The sequence below is a fragment of the Suncus etruscus genome, chromosome 7 (assembly GCF_024139225.1).
Source record: "Suncus etruscus isolate mSunEtr1 chromosome 7, mSunEtr1.pri.cur, whole genome shotgun sequence".
NCBI lineage: Eukaryota > Metazoa > Chordata > Mammalia > Eulipotyphla > Soricidae > Suncus > Suncus etruscus.
In genome coordinates, this window is record NC_064854.1 from 7,216,479 (window position 1) to 7,240,632 (window position 24,154).

The 24,154-nt window shown below is 55.6% G+C and overlaps 1 protein-coding gene and 1 long non-coding RNA gene across 2 annotated transcripts; one reads left to right on the plus strand and one right to left on the minus strand.

The window, feature by feature from the left end:
* Window positions 1–406: 406 nt before the first annotated feature.
* On the plus strand, window positions 407–1,845 carry LOC126013338 (uncharacterized). The gene is made up of 3 exons (XR_007497520.1): window positions 407–455; window positions 805–884; window positions 1,687–1,845. It is a non-coding gene; the product is annotated as an uncharacterized LOC126013338 (long non-coding RNA).
* Window positions 1,846–3,629: 1,784 nt separating this feature from the next.
* NPEPL1 (aminopeptidase like 1) lies at window positions 3,630–16,100 on the minus strand. Its single transcript, XM_049776346.1, has 12 exons — window positions 15,883–16,100; window positions 14,820–15,005; window positions 13,796–13,966; window positions 11,660–11,749; window positions 11,328–11,409; window positions 10,424–10,566; window positions 5,839–5,916; window positions 5,459–5,559; window positions 4,871–4,994; window positions 4,503–4,679; window positions 4,033–4,143; window positions 3,630–3,837 (listed from the first exon to the last, which is right to left on the minus strand). The coding sequence occupies exons 1-12, from the start codon at window positions 16,030–16,032 to the stop codon at window positions 3,679–3,681; spliced, it is 1,572 nt and encodes a 523-aa protein (XP_049632303.1). The 5' UTR covers window positions 16,033–16,100; the 3' UTR covers window positions 3,630–3,678.
* Window positions 16,101–24,154: the final 8,054 nt, after the last annotated feature.

Here is a 24,154-nt window from a genome sequence, read left to right on the forward strand (position 1 = left end):
CTAGACATTTTATTTTTGTTGCACAAGAGGAGTGGATCCTGTTCTAATGTGCTGGAGAAAAATCGCATTTCTTCTTTGCTCTCTTTCCTTTTCTGATTCCTCCTAATGTCTTGACCTCCTTGCCTTCCCCCCTTCCTCCCCTCTCCCCTACCTCTTCCTCCTGTCCTCTTTCAGCTGGCAGTCTACCTGCTTTGTTCCTCCGATGGGCCGTGGCCCAGTTCATACCCCTCTCTGCACAGGCTCCTGGAACCAGGGTGGTAGACACCGCTGGAATACACCCAACTATGCAGGGCCTGGCAGTTCTCAGGAGCTGCGCTGGGCCTTTCCTGTACCTGCAGGAATGTGTCTCTGGTGGAGAACGTGGAGGCATCCGGCAAGTACACGACTTACTACACCAACACCGAGACGCGGGACCAGCTCGTCCAGATGCTCACCCATGCCAGGAAAGAGCCTGTGTAGGTACCCTGCCCTGTGCCCAGGTGGAATGACTCATGACATAATGCTGCCAAGCACCCCACCATCAGGCCTTCTGGGGTGACAAGTTTCCCAATGGGGTGTGGAGGGCAAAGCTGTGGGTGAGGAAGGTCCAGCTCTATTCCACCAGCCCCCAAACAATTGCTCTCCAAAGCACAGACTAGAAGTAAAAGGTCCCCCTACCCTTTCCAGTACTTCTGGGGGTGGCCAAAATCTTGCATCCAGCCCAAGGGCACCCCCAGAGCTCTCTGTTCTCTGGGTGTGGGCCATCAGGCATCTGAGCTCTTCCACAGGGTGTGCCTGGGTGTGGGGTTGCTTTCCCGGCTGCAGGATGCTACCCGGACTGATTCCCAAAGCGCTTAAGACCAATGCAGGGACTGAAGCGAAGCTCGCTCGGCAGCTGAAAGTTTGTGAGTCCACTCACCCCCCACATGCCCAGGGACATTGGCTTCTCTGGGTACCCCTATACTGTGTGTGAGGGGAAGGGAGGGAAGGCAGAGCTGGACTTTGGGGGGGTCCAACTGGCTACAGCCCCTCCCCATGGGGGTGCCCTGTCCAAAGCCCATGCAGAACCCCACCCTGCCCCCATCGCAGCCACTTGTGGGGAGCAGAACTGCCTTGAGCATCTCCCAGCCGTGGGGTGCATTGGGAGGGGGTTCTGGTAATTTTCCAAGGGCTTAAAAAACGTATTATCTTGTTGGAGGCTCATTTGAGCAAGGACTGGAAAACAAGTAATTTACTGAATCCTAAATAGAGATGAACTGAATACAGCGTGTGTTTTTGCTGAATCTCAAACCAAAACAAGCTTTTGTTCAAGAACAAACAAACAAATAACAGTACACGGAACATCTTTTCAGCCGGGAACATAGTCTGCTCCCAGGCCGAGCCATGGCCAACAACATCGACCTGGGTGTGGGGTTAGCTGGGGCCAAGGTGGGGTGTCCTTCCCCCAGCCCCAGGCTCTGCGCTCTGGGCTCTATCAGGCGGGATGGGTGCCCCAGTGGGGCAGGAGAGCGGGATGTATGACTCAGACGGGCGCTGCTCTGCTCAGCAGAAAGAGGTGGGTTTAGGGGGGGTGTTTGCTGAACTGGTTTGGGGCTCAGTGGTGTCTGTGTGTTTATGAGGAGGACAAGCCCCCTGGTGATTGTCCCCGGATTGTCTCACCCTGCCTGCTGCCACCTGGTCCCCACAGCCCACTCCCGCCGGCCCCAGGACATAGACCGTCTGGCCTACTTTCGGAACGCCACTGTCCGACTTCAGGAGCTAAAGCCAGTGGGACCCCCGGAGGCCAGCCTGGCGGTGGATTGGTGGGTGGTCCAGGAATGGTGGCCCGGCTGTAACCAGGGCCGGGGCTGCAGCCGGGACCTGGAATTAATCATCTACAATGACAAAGTCAGCCCCCAGAGCATGGGGTTCTTGGCGGGATATGGGTAAGCCCCTCATTTCTCATTTGTTTTTTTGATTTTGGGGCCACACCTAGCGGCACTCAGGGGTTCTTTCTGGCTCTGTGCTCAGAAATGGTTCCTGGCAGGCTTGGGGGAATGATATGGGATGCCAGGGGGAATCAAACCCTGTCTGTCCTGGGTCAGCCGCATGCAAGGTTAACACCCTATCGCTCTGGCCCCATAGACCCTCATTTCTGCTGCAGGCCCTGGCGGGTTGTGTGGGGCTGAGAGGGCCAAGGGGACCCTCAAATGCTGATGGATGCCCACCCATCTCGCCCGCAGCATTGTTGGGCTCTACGTCTCCGTGGTGATGGTGGCAGCCAAGTTCATCAGGGAGCACTTTTTGGGCATCTCCCGCTCCATCATGTTTGAGGAGCTGCCCAACGTGGACCGCATCTTCCGCCTGTGCACCGACATTTTCCTGGTCCGCGAGCTGGGAGAACTGGAACTGGAGCAGCAGCTCTTCGCCAAGCTCATCTTTCTCTACCGCTCCCCCGAGACCATGATCAAGTGGACCCGGGACACCCCTGAGGCCCCCCCTCGCCGCCCGCCTGCACCAGACCAGGCAGCTGCAGCTCTGGCTCCAGGAGAAGCAGCTGGAGAACCCTGAGACCCTTCAGTCCCAGCTTATCTCCCCAGCACCCCTGCCCAGACGCCAGCCCCAAGCTTGCAGCTGGCGACCGGCTGAGTTCTGACCCTGAGGCAGCCTTTGTGCCCACACAAGGGACACTCAGTTTCTCCCCTGCCCCCTGACCCTGCAGTCCTGGTAGAGGGAGCGGACAGAGCAGCTGCCCTCAAAAGAGGGGGAGCCAGAGAGCCCCTGCCTGCTTGCCTGCCCTGCCCCGGGGGACAGCTTGCCCCGGAAGGGGCTGATGGTGAGGCCATTAAGCAGCCTAATGACCCATGAAGGCTCCTGGTCCCCGGGGCTCCCTTGCCCCCCTTCCCCTGGCTGGTGCCGGTGGAGCCCACCGCCTCCCCACGCTGCCCGCTGCCCGTCTTGTGGTCTTGTGACTGTTGTTGGCGTCACTGAGCCTGTGGGGCCAGGGGTTTTCTCTGACAGCCCTGGGCAGCCTGTTCCAGCTAATAAAAGCTCAGCAGGACCAAAGGCTGGAAAGTCACTTAAACGGCTGGGACTGGGGGCCTTGGGATGGGGTGGAGTGGCCATCGGACGCTGGGGACGTGTGTCCTGCAGCCGGCTCCGCACAAGGCTCAAGCAACTTGCTCGGATGTCAGACAACAGAAGACCCAGAGAAGGGGACCCTGGTCAGGCTGCCTTAGGCAATCAAGCTCCATCCTGGAGCTTTAGGGTACTCAGAACCACAGAAGCTCCCCCAGAGGGGGCAAGAGCGGCCATTAAAGGGTGGGGCTCAAGTACGCTATCCCACTGGCGGGGGGTCCACATGTATGCCAAAGGGGCAGCCGTGACAGACAGACAGACACGAAGTGTGGTGAAGTGAATCTGATTTAATTCCACATGATGTTTCAGTTTATGAGATGGGGGCCATGGAGGGGTGGGGAGGTCCTGTCCTTCAAGAGAGTTGCGGGGGGGAGGTAAAGTTAGGCAAGTAAGGTGGGGTGCAGACTGGAAGAAAAGCAGGTGCCCGGTACAGGACAATGAACACAGGCCCCGCCGTTGTGGCACCCGTCCCAAGGGTGCTGTCTGCATGTGGGTGTCGGGGTCCCTACTTCACCCAGTGTGCGGCCCACCCTCCCAAGGCCCCACAGGGTCTCATCTCCTGGCCCAGACGCCTGGCGGGCCTCACACCAGTCGGCGTCTCTTGGTGTCCCTTCCCACGTCTCCATCAGGGATGTCCTCCGCGCAGCCCAGGGGGGACACCAGGTTCAGCAGAGGGTCCTCGGAGGCGCGGCCAAAGAGTGCCAGCAGGAGCGCGACGCCGAAGCCTGTGGCCCGCTCGCCCTGATGGAGGGGAGGAGACGGGGCTGTTTAACTACCCTAGGGCACCCAGTGGGGACAGCGGCCGGCAGGGACTGGCCTCCCGAGCCCAGGGGTGAGTTCTGGGTACCCGTGGAGGCAGTGACACACAGCAGCCCGGACATGGGGGTCAGCCCCGGGCACCGGGGGGTTCTGGGTGGAGTGGGGGGCCTCACTTACGGCATGCACGGGCGCCGCGATGTCCACATGGACCCAGATCCCAGGCCAGTCGAAGCCAAGGTGGGAGGCAACGAAGAGGCCAGCACAGGAGCTGGGGCTGTTGTCCCGATCCTGTGACACAGGGCAGGCGCGGGCTGGACATGGCTCCATGGGGGGTGGGGGGCTGCCTTTGGAAGGTTTCAAGGGGATGCAGGGGGGAGCGGCAAGAACCCTGGGGCTAGCCTGTGAGCTCGGGACTTCCCCTGCACCCTGGACACAAAACAAGGTCGAAGGCCAACTGAAGAGCTGGCAGTGGAGAAACACACACTAAGGTGACCGCAGAGTAGGGAGTGCCTCCTGAAGTGGGTGCAAACTCTTAGCGGGCAGAGCAATTGATGGAGACAACAAACTAACACCCCCGAGATGCCCATCACGCTGGGAGTGCCAGGGCAGGGTAGACCCCATCTGCCTGCTACCAGGGGCCCGCCTACCGCCACTGAGTTCTTCATGTCGGCCACGGCGGAGTTGAACTCGCTGAAGTGAAGCTCAGGGCAGTAAACGAGGGGGTGCACCAGGTCCCCACATTTCTTGCCCGCCTTCACGCACGCCGCCTCCCACTTGGGACAGTTGGTCAGCACCGCGGCATGGTACTTTCCGGTGGCAATGCCCTGCACAGGCATGCATGGCCGGAGGGTACAGAGGGGATAGGATGGGGAAGGGAGGAGAACAGGGAGGAGGAGGAGGCAGAGAAGACGAGCCATGAGCACTGGGGAGCCCCATCTGTACCCACGTCCGGGCATCTTGGCCTTGGCTCCACTGGCACCTCCCATGAGACAGGGCCCTGGGGCCCAGGACACACCTGAGCTCCAGTCAGCGTGGCCATGTCCAGAATGATGTCAGCACCCAGGTCCTTAGCGGCATAAGAGACCCCATCAGCTAGCACCAGCCGGCCCTCAGCATCCGTGTTGTTAATCTCCACAGTCCTGGGCCCAACACGAAGATGGGGGTCAGACTATCCCAGAGTGAGCCCTTTGGATTGAGGGGTCCCCATTTCCCCCAAAGCACAGGGTGACAGACAGGTCACCCTCATCCTACTGCCCCTGCAATGAGGTTTCTGGCCCTCACGGGATCCTCATGGGTGAGCTTGGGCAGTGGAAGCTGGGAGAGAGTCACCCTAAAACACTCAGGAACCCCTGGGGATCCTGGGACAGGCCAGGAGACCACTTCTGTGACTGGCCTTTGAGCCTCTGTACTGAGGGGCTGAGCTCAGGGAGATGCCGAGGGGTCCCCAAATGGCCTCAGACATGTGAGTATTAAACTTGAAGGTGGGAGAGCTCATTTTTATGAGCCAGGGCGGGCTGGTACCCCAGACCTCCAAGGTGATGCATGCCTGGCCCCTCCTTGGATGTCCCCCCCAATAGAGCTGATCTGGGGGCAGAGGACTCACTTTCCTGAGTACAACGTGTGAATGTCATCAGGCCGCGTGGCATTGGGACCGACGGAGTTCTCGGCCAGGCAGAACACGGCATGGAGGTTGTCCTTGAAACCCTGCGGAGGTTCAGGGTAGGGCCAGGTCAGGGTCTGGGCGAGGGGGGCTGCACCCCGCTAGGCCTCTGCCTTCACTGCTGCCCCCACCACAGGCATATAAAGGGGGTGCATGGTCTTTCGTAATGCTCCCAGTGCCCTGTTCCTTCTCAACACATAAACAAGTAAGCCACTTATGTGGAAGCAAATGGAAGCCAAACAGGCCGAGGCCGAGGACCCAGAGACCCTGCCTCACCCCCTGGCCTCCCTTCTTGCAGCTCCAGAGCCTCAGATCACACTTACCTGCTTGATAGCAGCCCTGAAGGCCCCCAGTACAGCCGCTGCTCCCCCACAATCCCTCTTCATCCCAGGCATGGTGGTCTGAGGGGACACAGAGAGATGGAGATGAGGAGCCACGGACGTTGAAGCCCCAGCAAGGCCCCTCTAGCCTTGCATCTTCTTCAAGGGTCCTGTAGGCCTGGACCAGGGTCTGGAGACACATCCCAGGAATGCAGAGATACCTCAACTCAAGCAAATCAACTAAGATCATACATCGAATCAACATGAGGAAGTCAAGTCCATCCACAAAGAGAAAGCTTACTCAGAACTCAGAACCCATTAATCAACAAATCACAGCAGAATAGGAGCAGAAAGGATCTTCCTTCTAATGGCCCAAACCATCCCACAGCCTCCTCCTCAAAGATGAAGAGCTCTGGACATTAGCTCTGCCATCAGGCATGACCAAGGATGTCCACTGTCCACTTCCGGTTAAGATGGTGGTCAAAGGCCCAATGACAAAGATGGGAGCAATAGCCCAGCATGGAGGGTGCTGGCCTTGCATGCAGCTGACCCAGGTACCATCCCCATGACCTCAATATGGTCCCCACCTCCAATGCCCTGCCAAGAGTAATCCCCACGTACAGAGCCATGATAAGTCCTGAGAATGGCCAAGAAACCCTCTCCGCCCCCCAAAAAGAAAAGAAACATGGGCTAAAACAAAAAGGTCCCATTATTTGCACTCAACACATCAGACTAAAGGGTTAGTATTGGAGCTGGAGTGATAGCCTGGTGAAAGGGTGTTTTTGCCTTGCATGTGGCTGACCAGGACAGACCCAAGTTCAATTCCTGGCATCCTATATGGTCCCCCGAGTCTGCCAGGAGCAATTTCTGTGTGCAGATCCAGGAGTGACCCCTGAGTACTTCTGAGTGTGGCCCCCAAAACAAACAAACAAAAAACAAATAAAGGGTTAGTATTCAAGATCTGTAAAGCTCTCATAAAGATCACCAACAGCAATCCAATAAATAACCTTATCAAACAGTGGGGAGAGGAAATGAAGGGCCACGTCTCCGAAGAAGACAGACGGAGAGCCAACAGGCATACCAAAAAGGGTTGACAGTCACTTAGGGCCAGGGAAATCCAATTCCAAACAATGAGATATCATCCCATCCCACTGAGAATGTCACATATCAAAACAACAACAAACAAACAAACAAAGCAAAAATTCATATTTCTGGGGAAGAGCTTTGTCCACTGCTAGGGGAGGAAAAGTGATTTAGTTTCTGCAGAAAATGATCTGAAGATTTCTCCCAGAAACTAAGACCAGAACTGTCGTGCATCTCAGCAACCCTACCCTAGCTACTGCCCCCCTCGGAATCCCCAAGACTCAGAAAACACCCACTAAGAAGGACATATGCAAGCCACAGACACTGAAGCTCCACTGCAGGGTTTGGGACCAAAGGGGGTGCCCAGGACGAGAAAAGATAGGGAAGGAGTGCAACATATACAGTGTCTGTGAGAGATGAAAGGATGGGATTGGGGCCCATTGTAAAAGGCATTGTACAACCCCCAAAGGAGGATTAAATCCTGTGTTACTAGGGTGTCTCTGGAGAATCTCATGCTGCGAGAAGTGACTCAGGACAGACAAACACCCATAATGATCTCACATATCTGCGGTGTATAACAAAACTGTGCAAGGGAATGAATGAAAGGGAGCGAGGTGCCCAAATCCTTGGCCCTGGGCTACAGCAACGAAAGGGCAGGGGAGGACGGAAAGAAGGGAGGTGGGGGGAGTATGGGCTAAGGGGCCAGAGTCTCAGAGATCTGTGGACACACCAAACCCCAGGGGTCTCCACCCCAAATCTGAAATCTGTGTCTTGAAGGAGGCAAGCGGTAGGGTGGAGGAGGGACATGAGAACTTAACTGGAGAGATTAGTGCTGAAACCCCCGAGTGCCTCACAGTCTTGATTGGAACCAACTGAAAATCATGGTGCCTTGATACAAAATATTCACAGCAATCAAAAGCATCAGTTAACTCCCCCTGGTCACGCCAGCTCTCCAAGGTCAGGGTCAGAGAATAGCATGGCCTATCAGTTCCTTCGCTTGGGAGAGCTTCTATTCTGCACCCACAGTAACAGGATGGGGGTTACTGAAGGTTACAATCCATACTGCCTGGTCCCCTCCATCGATGGCCTTGGACTCAGCATCTCCCTGCTCCTTGGAGCCTCTGCCCAGATCTGCTGCAAGCCATCTAAGACAGGACATCATAGCCAGAGTCTCTGGTTTTTGGGTTTTTTTTGGTTTTTGAGTCACACCCGGCAGCCCTCAGGGGTTACTCCTGGCTCTACACTCAGAAATCGCTCCTGGCAAACTCGGGGGACCATATGGGATGCCGGGCTTTGAACCACTGTCCTTCTGCAAGCAAGGCAAATGTCTTGCCTCCATGCTATCTCTCCAGCCCCATAGCCAGGGTCTCATCACTGCTTCCTCCGTGGCACTGGCTCACCGTGATCCCTGGTCAGCCAGACGCCCCCATCTACCTCCAGCCCACCTGCCTCAAAGGCCCCCAGCCCCCAGGTGACCTAAGCCAGCCTCCCAGACGCTGCTTCCTGGAAATGAGCCCAGCAGGGTTTGCACTAGCTTGCATTTTCATGAGCTCCCCGAGTCTAATTGACAAGTTCATCTTTTAAATTAACAACAGGTCACCGCACGGGTGGATCTTGGTGAGCTGACGTTACTGAGAGGTGTTTTGAACCCTGATCGGATTAGGCGAGCCTCGAGGCTCTAATGGGGGGTATTTTTAGATAGCAACTGCGCTTCTTTTACAATTAAGCCTTATGGAAATGACCCAGCTGGCACTATTGATAATAAGCTGTTGCTTTTGACCTCGGCGGCGAGGAACCTGGGGATTGTTTAAACACTGAGGGAAAACAAAACTAAACCAACCCCAGAACAAAACCTTGGGGTCGGGATCCATCCATCCATTGGAAAAAGGGCCCATGCAGAAGGCCACCCCAAAGGTCACCCAGCCTGGGGGGGCCCTGCTGGACAGGTCGCCCCCATGCCAGCTGCCTGAAGAGGCATAGACATGGCCCCTTTCCTTGGAGAGCTGGATGCTGGTAAGCCTGTATAGCTGGTCCTAGGTTCAATCCCCAACATCCAGTATAGTCCCCCGAGCCTGCCAGGGGCAATTTCTAAGTGCAGAGCCAGGAGTGTCACTGGCCCAAACACTGGGGTGGGGCAAACCACCAAACTTTGGGGATCAAGATTTCCATTTTGTTTGTTTTTGTTTTATTTTGGAATTGAAACTGGTCCATCCCAGGTCATCAGCGTGCAAGGACAACAACCTATTACTGTGCTATCACTCCAGCTCGTAGCGGTAGGGCGTTTGCCTTGCAAGTGGCCAACCAGAGACAGACCTAGGTTCGATCCCTAGCATCCCATATGATCCCCTGAGCCTGCCAGGAATGATTTCTGAGTGTAGAGCCAGGAGTAACCCCTGAGCACCGCTGGGTGTGACCCAAAAACAAACAAATAAAATCAACCAAAACTAAAACTTTGAATGTACCCAAGTGCCATTTGAACAGACTTAGACTTCATCCGTGCTAATGCCTGCCACTTTCCTTATTTGCACTGCAATGATTATTTTCTTTTTCATTTTTTCGGTAGCATAATAATAGGTACCAAATTCAATCAAAGAGAATGTTTACTAGCGATGGGTTATTTAAAAAAAAAAAAACACTTCATTATTATTATTTGTTTCACTTCCTAATTAGTCCTGAAAATCATTTTGTTATTTAGAGAAAGATGATTTAAAAAAAAACGTACTAAGTCACACATTCTAAGTACCAAGCAGCCTGAAGCTGCTAGCATGCAGCCAGGTCCCTGTTGTCAGTCACAGTGACTCTGTGCTCAGTGCTCAGTCATGGTGGGCACTAGGTAACTAACAGTGGGATCTATGATGTGGGAGTTAATTCAGCTCTGAATTAACTCCTATGGGTAGGATGGAGGGAAGAATGATGGGACAAGCAGTAGGGAGACTGTCTTGCTCATGGCTGAACCAAGCTTGACTCCCCAGCACCCCTGGGCCCCACCAGAAGTGATCACTGAGCTCAGAGCCAGGCGTCAGCCTTAAGCACTCTCAAATCTGGCCCCCAAACCAAACCCTAGCCAAACAAGTCACCAAGCGGTTCACGGGCAGGCCTTGCCAGCATTCCAAGTTTACCAAAGGTGGAGTATCTTGTCTTTGGTGAGACATCTCCTTGTGTTTGAGAATCGGAAATAAATTCACACCTTCAACCAGGACCTTGTCTGAGGGCCAGTGGATAAGGTCCCTTCTAGAGCTTTCTCCCAAGCGTGGGGGAGGCCAGACCCCAGCCAGCCTCTCAGGCACCCCCTTCCTACAAGCTGCCCAGTAGAGTTACTGAGCACGGCGAAAGGCCCACAGCGTTTTTCCTTCCAGCTCTCTTGCCTCACCTGAACCTCTCTGAACCCCACCCAGTAATTTTGCTTCCTGTTTCCAATATGTGCCCTGGGGCTCACTTTCTGAGCCGACTCCGCCAAAACAGTGCACCCACGCCAGCCCCAAACCTCCACCCAAGGGCACCTTACCTTCCCTTTGATGCTTAGGCCTCCCGTGTCATACACGATGCCTTTGCCCACCCAGGCGATGGTCTGCGTGGCTTCCTCCGGCGTGTAGCTGAGGACGGCCAGAGCCGGGGGGTGGACGGCAGCCTTGCCCACACCATAGATCCCTGCGGATGGCACAGAGAGGGTTAGCTCGGGGCAGGCACCTGGCAGCTCCCTCACTCCCATACTCTCCAACCACCATCCAGACCAGGGCAGTATCTTATTTCCATTAGGGAGCATACTTGGGGGTTCTCAAAACTGACTACCAGCTCTGTGATCACAGAGGGATCACCCCCTCAAGCTCAGGAGACCAGGAGGTTCTGGGAATAAACTCAGGTAGGCCATATGCAAGGCCAAGGCCCTGCCCGCTGTGCTATGGTTCTCGCCCCACCCAGCACCCCACTTCTAACTCAGCCCAGCTGGGAGCAACCTGCCCTCCAACCCCAATCTTGAGGACTCAGGGCCCAGAGACCACCCACCATGAGCCATGTCCAAGCACAGAACTATGGAGTGGGGGGGCTTTTCTACTGCTGCTCATTGGGTCTGCATCATTGATTTGTTTGTATCATGATCTCTCCTGGCTGGACTCAAGACTGTTAACTTTGGCCCTGAGGGGGTGGGGAGCACAAGAGGGTGGATTCCTGGAGCGGGTGAACTGGAACTGAGATGTGCAAGGTAGGAGACTCCCTCTCTTGGTTACCCTAAGAGAATACTGGGGAACTGGAAACTGGGGTATTCTGGGGGATGCAAAGGTCCTGCCCAGAGGTACGGGGTAGACACTTGAACACTGAGCTTCAGATTTAGAGCCACTCCTGGCCTAGAGCATAGATCCAGTCCCCAGTTCCTTTGGAGACACTGTGTGAGGTGCCGCGTTTGCCACACCTACCTCCAAAGCCCCGGGACCTCAGCTCCTCGTCCCGGATGATGGTGGGGACGATGCCCAGTTCCTGGCCCACTTTCTTGATCTCCTGGATGAGTTGGTGGGAAGAAAGAGGGGAAGTCTGTGAGACCCCAGGGAAGACGATTCCTTCAGCCCTGTGGGCCTGTAACCAGGGCCAGGCCTGCACAGACCAAGTTCCCCCAGAAAAGGGCACCATGCCCCGTCCACTGGGCCCACCCCAAAAACCTCCATCCATTGGGCCCAGCCCACGACTCTCTAGCCCACTGTTCCTGCTCTAGACCCCACACATGGTGCCCCCTGGCTGGCCCAACGCCCACCTCCAGGAAGGCATCAGTGTTCATCTCGCTGCAGGGTGTGTCGACGATGCGGGCAGCCAGCCGAACCCCCTCCGTGGCACTCACCAAGCACTGGGAAAGAGGAAACAGGTTACGGGGTAGCCTGTCCCACCCCACAGGCCTCCCCAGCGAAAGGTCACTCCAGCCCCCATTATGTTCCTGAGTTGAGAAAGACCAGCTCAAGGCTCCCTGAGCCCCGTGAGACCCCCTCTAAACTCCCATATTTCATCTCTCCTGCTTCTACCCCTAAAATCTGGTCCCAGAAATGGCATTCTTGGGCCAAATCTGGCCCATCCCAGGGTTGTCTGCATACCACTAGGCCTGTCATGAGGAAGGGGGAGGGATGGGGTGAGGCAGAAGCCCAAAACAGGGTGTGTCCACAGTGGAGGGAGAATGACCTCACCCTCTCAGGGCTTTTCGGGGTGCTCCAGGCTCTGGCCCTGCCCCCCAGGGAAGGAGAGATCTGAGCATTCACACTGCAGGGAGGACCCAGGAATGAGGAGCACTGTCCCTGATAGTGCCCATAGCAAGCTGCTGCCCCTCTGAGTGGGCATAAATTATCATGGCAGTGGGGTTCAGTGGGGTCAATAGGGTTCAGTAGCGAGTCAATGGGGGTCAATGAGGGCCGGTGATGATCCATGTGGTATGTGGAGGTCAGTGGGGCATCAGTGGGGGTTAGTGGGGGTAAGCAGGGATCAGTGGAGTTCAGGGGGTCAGTGAAGGTCAGGGTTATCAGTAGATAACCACAGAGCCTGGCAGGGGCTAATGGCCTTGGAGAGCCTGAGGGAGGCATCTGACACAGTCATGCAATCCTCAGCCTGTATCCTGGGGGGCACCTAGGAAGGACACCCAAGAAGAAACGATAGACACCCAGGAAGGACTGATGGACACCTGGAGAGTGACCAATGAAGACCTAGGAAGAACTGAGGAACACAGAAGAAGGACCGAAGGACACCCTGGGAGGCACAGTGGACAACCAGGAAGGCCCAGTGGACACCTAAAAAGGACTGATGGACGATTAGGGAGTGACCAATGGACACCCAGGAAGGACTGATGGACACCTGGAGAGTGACCAATGAAGACTTAGGAAGAACTGATGAACACACAGGAAGGACCGAAGGACACCCTAGGAGACACAGTGGACAACCAGGAAGGCCCAGTGAACACCTAGGAAGGACTGATGGACGATTAGGGAGTGACCAATGGACAGCCAGGAAGGACTGATGGACACCTGGAGAGTGGCCAATGAAGACCTAGGAAGAACTGATGAACACACAGGAAGGACCGAAGGACACCCTGGGAGGCCCAGTGGACACCTAGGAAGGACTGATGGACACCCAGAGAGTGACCAATGGACACTCAGGAAGAACTGATGGGCACCAGGAAGGGCTGATAGACACCCTGGGAGGGGGAGTGGTCAACCAGGAAGAACCAACAGACACTCATAAAAAAACTGATGAGAACAAGGAAGGACCGATGGATACCCTGGGAGGGACGGTGGACAACTAGGAAGGACCAACAGACAACCTGAGAGGGACAGTAGCCTACCAGGAAGAACCAATGGACACCCAGAAAGAACTGATGAGCACCCAGGAAGGACTGACAGACATCCAGGGAGGGATGGTGGGTACCTAGGAAGAAGCCAGGGATGGGCAGCAGACACCAGGCATAGCCATGTGATTAGGGCCCCTCACTGAGGAAGAGGTGCCCAAACCCAGATGACTACCCTGTGGGTATCACACACAGGAGCGCCAGGTTTGATCCCCAGAACCCATGTCCTCCATACAGTCTTGAGCGACCCTCGAGCACCGCTGAGCATGGTTCAACCACCTGCAAGTGTCAGCTTCAGAGTGGGGGCGCATAGGGGCCTCAGGACTATTAGAGGGGAGGGGCGGTGATGGAGGTGTGGGGATCCAGGGACCACATGGGTCCTGGGCCTGCAAGACTCTGCTATCTCCAATACTGGGGGCCCAAAAATGGAGTCAAGAAGGATAAAGACGGGGGTCCCTTAGGAGAGACAGACAGACAGACAGACATGCCCCTCAGGGGCAGAGGGAGGAGGGAGAGGGGCTGCCGTCCAGGAAGGACTTGGGCCAAGCTCAGGAGCCTGTTGCCTACCTGCAGTGTGGCTGCATCCAGGGGATCCTCATCCTGGCCCACCAGGAGAAACTCCACGATCACGGTCTTTTTCTCTGTCCGGCGGGCTGCGCCCGAGCGGTGTGTGAAGAGTGGGAAGGCCCGGGCCAGGGCGCAGGCGGATGCAAAGGCGTCAGCCCGTTCACAGACCATCTGCACACATGGCCACACAGTGGGCACTGGGTACCAAGCGAGCACCTGTGCCCTGCCCCGCCAGGGAGGTGAGATGGAAACAGCCTCCAGTCTCCAAAGACTGGGAAGAGGTCAAATGGGGCCTAGGGCCCTAGAGACTCAGGAACCATGGGGGTCAATAGGCTATTCACCAGGGGGTCCTTCCAGTGCCCAACTGCATGGACTGAATCCTAGAGACCATCAGAGATGGTCACCAGTGGTAGGTGAGGGTATCCAGTACCTGGGCAAGGGGCTGGTACTAAACCCATGAAAGACAAAGGGCAACTTTCAATACCAGCGATGGTACCTAGCCAGGCTGGAGCTAAGTAACAGTAAAGGCACCTGTTGGCTTTCAGTATGTTACTAGATGGAGGTGGAGTACCAGGCCATCTTTCAGCACTATTACTAGCCTGGAGCTGGGTACCAGAGGTATTACCAGGCCGGCTTTTACCACTATTGCTAGGTGGAAGCTGGGCACCAGTAAAAGTGCCAGGCTGGCTTCCAGCACTATTCCTAGGCTAGAGTAGTGTGCCAGGAGGATACTACCAGTGGTAGTACTGGCACTAGGCCAGCTTCCAGCACTATTCCCAGGTTGGCACCCTGTGCTAGCAGTAGCACCAGGCCACAGTGAGGCCTGGTGACGGTACCAGGCCAGAGTGAGGCCCGACATCCATATCCAGGGGGCAGTGCCAAGCCAAAGTAAGGCCCAGCCGCCGATCAATGGACCCCGGAGCCCGTTCCGGGCCAGAGTAGGGGGGGCACCTTTCGGGTGGCACCAGGCCGGAGTGGGGGAACCGACATCCATCCCCTGCCGCAGTGCCGGGCAGGTGCTCACCAGGATGCAGCGATGGGTCCCGGGCGGCAGGCAGGACCTCACCAGCCTGGTGACGAAGTGCGCGGCAGCGGGGCTGTTGTGACGGCTCACCCGGGCGGGCAGGGCGGCCACGGTGGCGCAGTTGAGGTAGAGGGGGCAGCTGTCGGTGGGGTTGGGGTTCAGCGTGCTCAGAGCGGCCTGCCAGAGCTAGGTAGAGAGTAGTGAGAGGGAGAGAGAGAGACAGTGACATAGGTTGGAGAGAGGCCATGGGCCTGAGGCCCTGCGGACCCATGTGGGCTCTGGCTCCAGGCTGGGCCTGGCTAGGCCCCAGGGTGTCAGGGGAGACTTGGGGGGCTGGTGCCAACCAGGGGGGCAGGGTACGGGGGGGGGGTGGCTGGCTAGGCCTGAGGCCATGCAGACCCATGTGGGTTCTACCTCCAGGCAGGGCAGGCCGAGGCAGGACCTGGCTGGGCCCTAAGGTGCCAGGGGGAGACTTGAGGGGCCGTGGCACCAAAGAGACAGGGCAGAGGGGGTGATGGCTGGCTAGGCCTGAGGCCCTGTATGCCCATGTGGGTTTTGGCTCCAGGGAGGGCAGACTGGGGCAGGACCTGGCTGGGCCCCAGGGTGCCAGGGGGAGACTTGGGGGGTGCAGTGCCACCTAGAGGGGCAGGGGAGGGGTGGTGCTGGCTTGCCAGGCCTGAGGCCCTGCTGGCCCACGTGGGCTCTGGCTCTGTGGCAGGACCTGACTGGGCCCCAGGGTGCCAGGGGAGGCTGGGGGGCCGGTGCCACCAGAAAAACAGGGCAGAGGGGGTGGTGGCTGGCTGGGCCTAAGGCCGGGCAGAGCCATGTGGGTTCTGGCTCCAGGCAGGGCAGGCGGGGGCAGGACCCGGCTGGGCCCAGGGTGCCAAGGGAGACTTGGGGGGCCGGTGCCACCCAGGGGAGCAGGCTGGGGAGAGGCCTGTGGGCATCTGGGCCAGGCCGGGCCCTGTGCAGCCCAGGGCAGGCCGGGTGGCTCGGTGCTCCCGGGGCGTGTCTGCAGCGGGCGGGCCTGGAGGCCTGGGGGGCCGGGGACCCCCAAGCTCACCTCCTCTCCGACCCTCGGCTGCAGCTTCCCGCGGAGGCGGCTCCAGGGCAGGCGGAGCAGGTGGTGCAAGCGGCCGAGCAGCAGCACGGGCCGGCTCTGCGGGTCGGCGTCGCCCGCGCTCGCCAGGAACTGCAGCCCCACGTTCGCCATCGTCCGCCGGCCTCGGACCCGGCCCCGGCCCCGAACCCGGCCCCGGGCCCCGCCGCCGCCGCCGCCGCCAACGCCAACGCCCCGCCCGGACGCCCGGCCCCGCCTCCCCCGCCGCCCCGGGACGCGCGCCGCTCCGCCCGGCCGGGCCTGCTGCTGCGGCGGCGGCGGCGGCGGCGGCGGCGGCGGCGGAGGGGACGGCGGCGTTGGGCGGGCCGGCGCGGGCCCGCACTCGGACCCCGGCTGCGAAGGCCCGCCGCCCGGGCTCGAGGCGGGGCCCGGCTCCAGCCCCGGCCCGGACCCAGGCCCCGGTTCCGGCGCCCCGGCCAGGATGGACCCGGATTGTGGGCCTGGCTGTTCCTGCTCGCAGCAAGACATGGCCTCGGGGCCCGTCGCCTGCTCCGGCCCTGCGCCGACCCGGCCCAGTTTCCGGCCCGGCTCCAGCCCCAGTTCCGAAGCGTGACCCAGTTCTGGCCCCGGGTCCAGCATGGACCCCGACGGTGGGCCCTGTTCTTGCTCAGAGCTGGACCTGGTCTCAGAGGCCATGTCCGGCCCAGCACCCATCACTGGCCCCAGCTCCAATGCACGACCCAGTCCTGGCCCCTGGTCCAGGATGGACCCCGAAGGCGGGCCCTGTTCTTGCTCAGAGCTGGACTTGGGCTCAGGGCACACCTCTGGAACCAGCTCCAATGCACGACCCAGTCCTGGCCCCGGGTCCAGGATGGACCCCGAAGGTGGGCCCTGTTCTTGTTCAGAGCTGGACTTGGGCTCAGGGCACATCTCTGGCCCCAGCTCCAATGCACGACCCAGTCCTGGCCCCGGGTCCAGGATGGACCCCGATGGTGGGCCCTGTTCTTGCTCAGAGCTGGACCTGGCCACAGGGGCCATGTCCGGCCCAGCACCCATCTCTGGCCCCTGCTCTAATGCACGACCCGGTTCTGGCCTCGGGTCCAGAACAGACCCCGATGGTGGGCCTCGTTCTTGCTCAGAGCCAGATCTGATCTCTAGGCCCATCTCTGGCTCCACACCGGCCGACCCCAACTTCTGACCCAGTTCCAGACCTGACCCCAATTCTGGCCTCAGGTCCACGATGGACCCTGATGGTGGGCCTTGCTCTTGCTCAGAGCCGGACCTAGTCTCAGGGTGCATGTCCGGCCCGGCACCCAGTCCCAACTCCAACGCAGGACCCAGTCCTGGCCCCTGGTCCAAGGTGGACCCAGATGGGTGGCCTTGTTCTTGCTTAGAGCCAGACCTAGTCTCAGGGCCCATCTCTGGCTCCATACCAGCCGATCCCAATTTCTGGCCCAGCTCCAGTCCCACCGCTGATTCTGATTCTGGCCTACCAGCCACCCTGGGCCCTAGCTCAGACCCTAGTCCCGGCCCTGCAGCTGGCTCCATAACCAGCTCCTGCCCCTGCCCCTGCTCCACCACCTGCTCCACCACCCGCTCCATCACCCACTCTACGTCCCTCTCCAGTTCTCGCTCCATCAGCCCTTCACAGCTCCAGCCACCAAGTTTTGACTTGGCCAGCAGTGCCCCCGACCCGCTGCCAGGGGTTCCTTGCGGCCACCCCTTTACCTCCACTCTCGGGATCCAGCCCCAGGAACCCTTAGGTCACAGGTCCCCCGACTGCCAGGAAGGCTCCTGGGCCCTGCGCACCCCTGTCCTGTCTCCAGAGGCCTTTGCCAGCTCCTCAGCTGGGAGGTGACTAAGCCATGCCCACTAAAGATGGTCCGAGTTTCCTGGCCCTGGAACGGGCTTCTCTCCCTGTGCTGGGATTGGACGCGGCCTGTGCCCGGCCGGGGGAGTCGCCCCTGCCCCAGAAGTTCCTTGGCGTTTATCAGGCCTAGCTGTCTTGGAGGCCACCCTACGTGGGAGAGGAGTCACTCTCTGACAAGGCTGCCAGCCTTGGGTAGCCAAGGACAGTGCAAGCTTCGCCCTGCAGAATGGGGTCACCCCAGCCTGTGCCACTGCAGGAAGCTTACCTGCTGCCTGACTTCCTGCCTGGCCTTGGGGGAGAATACAACAGAAAAGGGGCACCTGCATCCTCTTTCACAAACCAGGGCATCTGGACATGGAGGGCCTGTAGTGGGCAGAGTCACTGATATTGTGGGTAGCGGCCAACATCTGCTGGGGCCCAGGGACAAGGCCCCCTCTTGAGAAAACCACCCCGATAGTCAGTTAAAATAAAAATATAGAGACCAGGGGCCAGAGAGATATAAAACAGATAGGGCATCTGCCTTGTATGCAGTTGACCCAAGTTTAATCCCCACCAAAAAAAAAACAACAAAAAACAAAAAACAAAAAACACTAAAATAAGATGATATTAGCATATCTTAATTGCTCCGAAGTTTTTTGGGCCCCCTTGCATTCTGCCTGCCACCCCTTTTCAGATACTTCACCTTAGTAGTAAAGATTGTGGGCTCGATTTCCTATCCCGGCACCCCATCTTCTCTCCCTTGAGTCTGTGGAGTGAAGAAAGTCCTCCCTTCCACAACGGACAACATCTATCGAGTGTTTCCTTCGAAAGGCTACACAGCCACTGAGGGTTTTGACACTCCGTAAAGGGAATGAAGCTAGCATGGGAATAATCCCTCTTTTCAGCTTGCAGAGTTTTAGGAGTGGAGTTGGGGCCCTTATCAGAGACCAAAACAGTGGACACTTCTCCCAAGGGAAGAAAGAAGTTGAGACTCAAAAGACAGATACCCTAGAATTGGTGTAGGCCTTGGGGGGGGGGGGGGGAGCGGAAAGACTAGAATGTAACTCTGAGAATTGTGGACAGCTTCAGCCAGTACCTACATTTCAGAAAGTTCTGACTATGGTGTGTGGACCTGGAGGTAGATACAAGGCGTGGGAGAGCTGCAAGACTTCTTCCCTACTAGAGAATGGCCCAGTTACCCCAGTATGCCCAAGAATGAAGTACAAGAGGATTTATTTCTTGAGCAAGTGTCCCATACAGGCCAGTGTTCCATGCTTGCTGGCCTCCGATACTCCCCATTTTGGCTTGAAAGCACCCCTGAACCCGAACCAAACACAGAGTCCTGCTAGTTTCCTCAAGATGGGCTTGAGAAAGAAAGATTTTTTTCCAGGAATCTCCTGCCCTTTCAACAGAAATAACACAACAAGCACTCGCTCTGTTTGGATAATATGTTTTTATAAAGGAATTCATCCACAGCCTCAGATATATTTCACTGTCAATGAAAATATGACCTCAATTGAATCTTCTGTAAGAAAATATTTTTTTCTTTTTAAACACAATTTATCCCATCTTAAAAGCAACTCAAGAAGCACCTTAGAATTTTCCTGCCTCAGTCATTCTAAGCTCAGTCAGTGGCTCAGACTTCATTTAGGAGTTGAAGAAAACACTAGAAGCTTCTGGAAGAAATTCAAATCCAGTTCCCAGGACTTGTTAGGGGATCTCTGGAGGGCAGGAGCATAGTTCACAGTCGAACACAGTGTTGGCCATGTGGGATGGATAGTCCTGTGGATGCAGTGGCCAGTTCTGGCTCCTTCCACCAGGCCGCTGGATGTGTCCCTAGTATGTGTCCTAGTGTCTCCTAGGCCTCCTGGAGGCCTCCTACCCCCACCCCCTGCCCCCCGGATCAGACACCGTTTATTCCATATTCTGGCCTACCCGTCTCCCTGATCCTGACAGGGTCTTAGAAAACCCAACTGTCTGGATTTGCTGCAGGTTTGGGCTCAATATTTTCTGGTTCCCATATGGATGTTTCTCATGCCTGAGAGCTGGCCAGAGCTGGTTAGCTGGGGGCTGCCAGTTCTCTTTACGGTGGAGGACTGAAACTCTTTTCTTAATTTAAATCCGTGCCTGAGCACCACCGGATGTAATCCAAAAACAAAACAAAACAAAACAACAACAACAAAAAAAAAAACCTGTGCTCTCTTCTGGAGTGTCACATTCTCTAGAAGACTGGTTAAGGTTTGATTCCCATCGAGCTCCCAGACAGGAAAGGCAGTTCCCATTCCCCTGTCAGATTAGGTCGGGGGGAACAGTTCCAGTTGTAGAGATTCGCAGAAAATAATTCACACAGTGAAAAGGTACAAGAATGGGTTCCGGAAATCCAGTGCTCAAGCAAGGAATTCAAACCACCCAAGCTTTCTGCTCCTAAGATGGAGTGAGCTCAGTGGAACAAGACCGAAGAATGAGCCCCAGCCTTCCCTCAGACCCTTGCTTTTATTGACAAGAATCAGGTACCACCCTAGGGTGGGAGCAGAATACCAAGTAAGGACTAATCCTTTATACTATCACCAGGTCACAATCTAGGGTGGAGTACAATTATTGATTAAGGTAGGATCAGTAACCCAACACTCTTCCAAGGGCTCGAGTACTAGTCCAATGAGTAGGGCACTTACCTTTCACAGAGCTGGCCCACATTCAACCCTCAGCACAGCACTGCATATGGTGCTCTGAGCCCTGCAAAACCCAGGCTAAGTCCTGAGCACTGCTGGGTGTGGACACTTAAAGTCTTATCCAAATATATTAGGGGGGGGGCAGAGAAAGTGAGAGAGAAAAAGTAAATGGGGAAGGCATTGACTGCACTTGCCCGGCTAATCAGGATTTAATTCTCAGCACTCCATCATGAGGCCTCCTGAGCACAGAGCCAGGAGTGAGCCGAGTGGAGCCCCAGAACCAACCAACCGATCAACAAACCAGCTGGATTTCCACAAGGGAGAACATTGTGACCTGGGCTATGGTGGCCACCCAAGCAGGCCTAGATTTCGCTGCTTTTCTGTATATTCACTAGGCCTGAGAGAGCCGCCAGGGACTGTATCCTCTCAGCTTTGGGGCTGTTTGTCCCTTTTGGAACAGATGAGCCTGGTTCTTTGGTACCTAAGTGCCAGCTCACCCAAGAGAGTGTGTGTGTGTGTGTGTGTGTGTGTGTGTGTGTGTGTGTGTGTGTGTGTGTGTGTGGAAACATGTGCAAGTTGGAAGATTTGTGAAGTCAGTTTTGGGTCCCTTTGAAGGACAAAGCCTGCCACATCATTTGATGTCCAGCGCCTATCCTCTGCCCACACCAAGGTAGAAAACTATAGAGGACAGAGTATGCTTCCCATTGATCCCTCCAATTCCTCCCTCTCAGACCCCAGTCACCATGGGGCATCAGCTCTCAGGGCACAGCCACACTGCTGACCAAGGATTCACAGTCCCCTAAAGCACAGGTGGATTTTATAGGTTTTTTTTTAAAAACATCTTTTTGTTTGCTTATTTGTAGGCCGCACTGGTCAGTCGAGTTCCAACCAAGCACCATTACCCTGAGCTGTACCTGGTCCCCTCAACCCCTTTATTATGCTCAGAAAAGCCTTTTTCTAGGAAAACCTCCGCTTCTAAGAGGCTTTTAAGGAGTCTGTTACTCTAGTGCATTCAAAGGGACTCCATCCTCACAAACAGGAGTGACTTATCCTGTCCCCCATGAGCCCCAGTAAAACGATGCATTTGTCTGCAGGGTCTAAATGTGTATCTTTATAAAATGAAAGAAGCCGTGTGGGCGGCAGAGGATGCTGGAGGCCGAGACCTGGGGGTGGGAAGAAGGAAACACGCACCTGACATCTTGCTTTTCTCCCTGGGCCATGTGTCTTCCTAAACCTTCAAGGTTCTGCCTTTCACACTGGTTCCAAGTTCAGGACGGCTCCTCGGGAAACAAAGATCCCCTCTGTCTTCCTCCGTATATTCAAAATGCTTAATCTGGACAATAAGATCACTTCTCCTTTCTCAAGGATTTACAAAACTTGAGTAACATTATATAACTCAGTCTAAAAAGCATTCCAGGGCTGGAGTGATAACACAGCAGTAGGGGGTTTGCCTTGCATGCGGCAGACCTGGGACAGACCCGGGTTCAATCCCCGGCGTCCCATATGGTCCCCTGAACCTAGCGGGAGCCGTTTCTGAGCTCAGATCTAGGAGTAATCCCTAAGATCCACTGGGTATGGCCCCCAAACCAAAAATAAATAAACAAATTAATTAAATTAAATTAAATTAAAAAGCTTTTCAAGGCTGGAGCGACAGCACAGCAGGGAGGGCATTTGCTCTGCCTGTGGCTGATCCGAGTTCCATCCCATAGGGTCCCCGAGAATGCCAATGTGATTTCTGCGTGCAGTGCAATGAGAGTAACCCCTGAGTACTGCCGGGTGTAGCCCAAAAACAAAACACACAAAAAAATAATAATAACAAAAAGCACTCCAATCAGGTCCGTGGCTCTCTTCATAAATTCATAACACTTCATAAGATCTTATTATATATAATAACATAATATAATGATTCATAAGATCTTCATAAATTCAGTAATACTTTAAACAGGACCTGCGAAAACCACAGAGAGATTTGGAAATCTTTTTTAACACCCTGGGAACGCAGTCAACAGGCACTAGAAAGGACATTTGTGACATTATAAATCCGACGGTACATTCAACCAAGTAGTTTCTACATGGACGACCCCCCCTAACCTCCCACCCCTCCTTGAAACGAGAGGCTACCCTTCCCCCATCCTCTTAGAGCCAGAGAGGAGGTTGCAGGGAGACCAGAGCTCTCTGGAGTAGGGACCCCCGGAAGCTGGGGGTTCAGGAGGAGGGACGTGGCTGGCCTAGCTTGCAGGCTTACAAGACGGGGTGCGTGATCTTTGGCGTGTGATTCCCACAGAATCGGCTCCCCAGAACGCCCCGTGTTCACCTCCCTCCGCCAGGCAGCAGGCAACTGCTGAAGTGCTTTGTAAATTTAATTATTTGCATGAACTGAAGGTACTGTCATTAGTTAACTCAGCAGACCTTTTAAATGGATAACCAACCTTGAGGCTTAATTGGATTTAAAAAAAAAATCAATTCCTAGCCATTGCAGTGTGTGGAAATGAAGTGCTACATTCTCGAGCAATTGTAAAAGCAGTTTTGCTCAAGATGATATTTTATTATTTACAACTTTAAAATGACATTATCCATCTTGGTAAGCGTTTTATGTATACATCTAACCTTCTCTAAACAATCACAGGCAGGTCCGTCTGCACCCCGGGCCAGTGTCTGGGAAGAGTCGCTCCTTCCAGCTCAGCAACCCGCCTCAGCCACTCAACCACAATCTCTTCACACCAATTACACGAAAAACTGAACTCGAGGGTAATGACAAACCACGGCTTGCAAATCTCCCGAACCGTGCTCTGCTCTCATCTTTGTAATCAGAAGGGAAAAAAAAAAAGTCCTTGAGGAAGCTTTTTACCAAATCACATCTTGACCATTAAATCTTTCTTGAGGTCATTTAATTTTATGGCAAGAAATGAACAATTAAAATGGCATCAGCCGAAATTAGTCCTGGCTTGGAAATGATCGAGTTGAAGATTGGAGTCCAGCCCGGGCTCAACAACTCGCGTGGCCTTCCCTGGATGTGACCTGAGCGAGGCCTCAGTCTCCCCATCTGGGAAAGAGAGGAAGAGGTTCAGCCCAGAAGGGGAACGCCCGCTCTGGTGTCCTGAGCCAGAAGGCCACGTCGAAAAGACATTGTGATGCCCTCGGTGCTTCCTGGGAGAAAAGCAGACCAAACGATGCCAGCCCGGGCCCTCCTGCCTCCATTAGAAGAAATGGTGACTACTAATGGCAGAATCGGAGTGATTAGCAAAAAGCAATTTTATAATGATAGTTGACAAACAGAAAATGCTAAACCCGATGGACTGTTTTAACTCTGCCCAATTTAAATGGACATTGTGCTGAATGAAGTCTCGTTTAAATGGCCCATTTTAGCCAGATTATGGGGCTGAAGTGGAGGTCCACACAATTATCCCAAGCATTCAGGACAGTCCAGAGAGATAATTTGGACAATTGAACAAATGATTATTTTCTTTTGCCTCAATTGACCAGATAATTGTGCCCACGTCTCTGCCATTAGATTGTGGAATGTCCGCTGTGGGGTGGTGAGATGCAGACAGCCAGGGCAGGGGACTGGCCTGGGTAAGGGACAGGAACACCCAGCTCTCCCCCACCCACCACGTACTGTGGCCGCCCCGGCCTCATTCCCTCGCTCGCCAAACCCCACCCTCCAAAGGGGGCTGTTTTTCCTCAATTTCAAAACTAAGCTAAACAAAAACATGAGGCCCCAAGGTTAGAGGGTGGCCTCTGGGTGGCCAAGGGGATC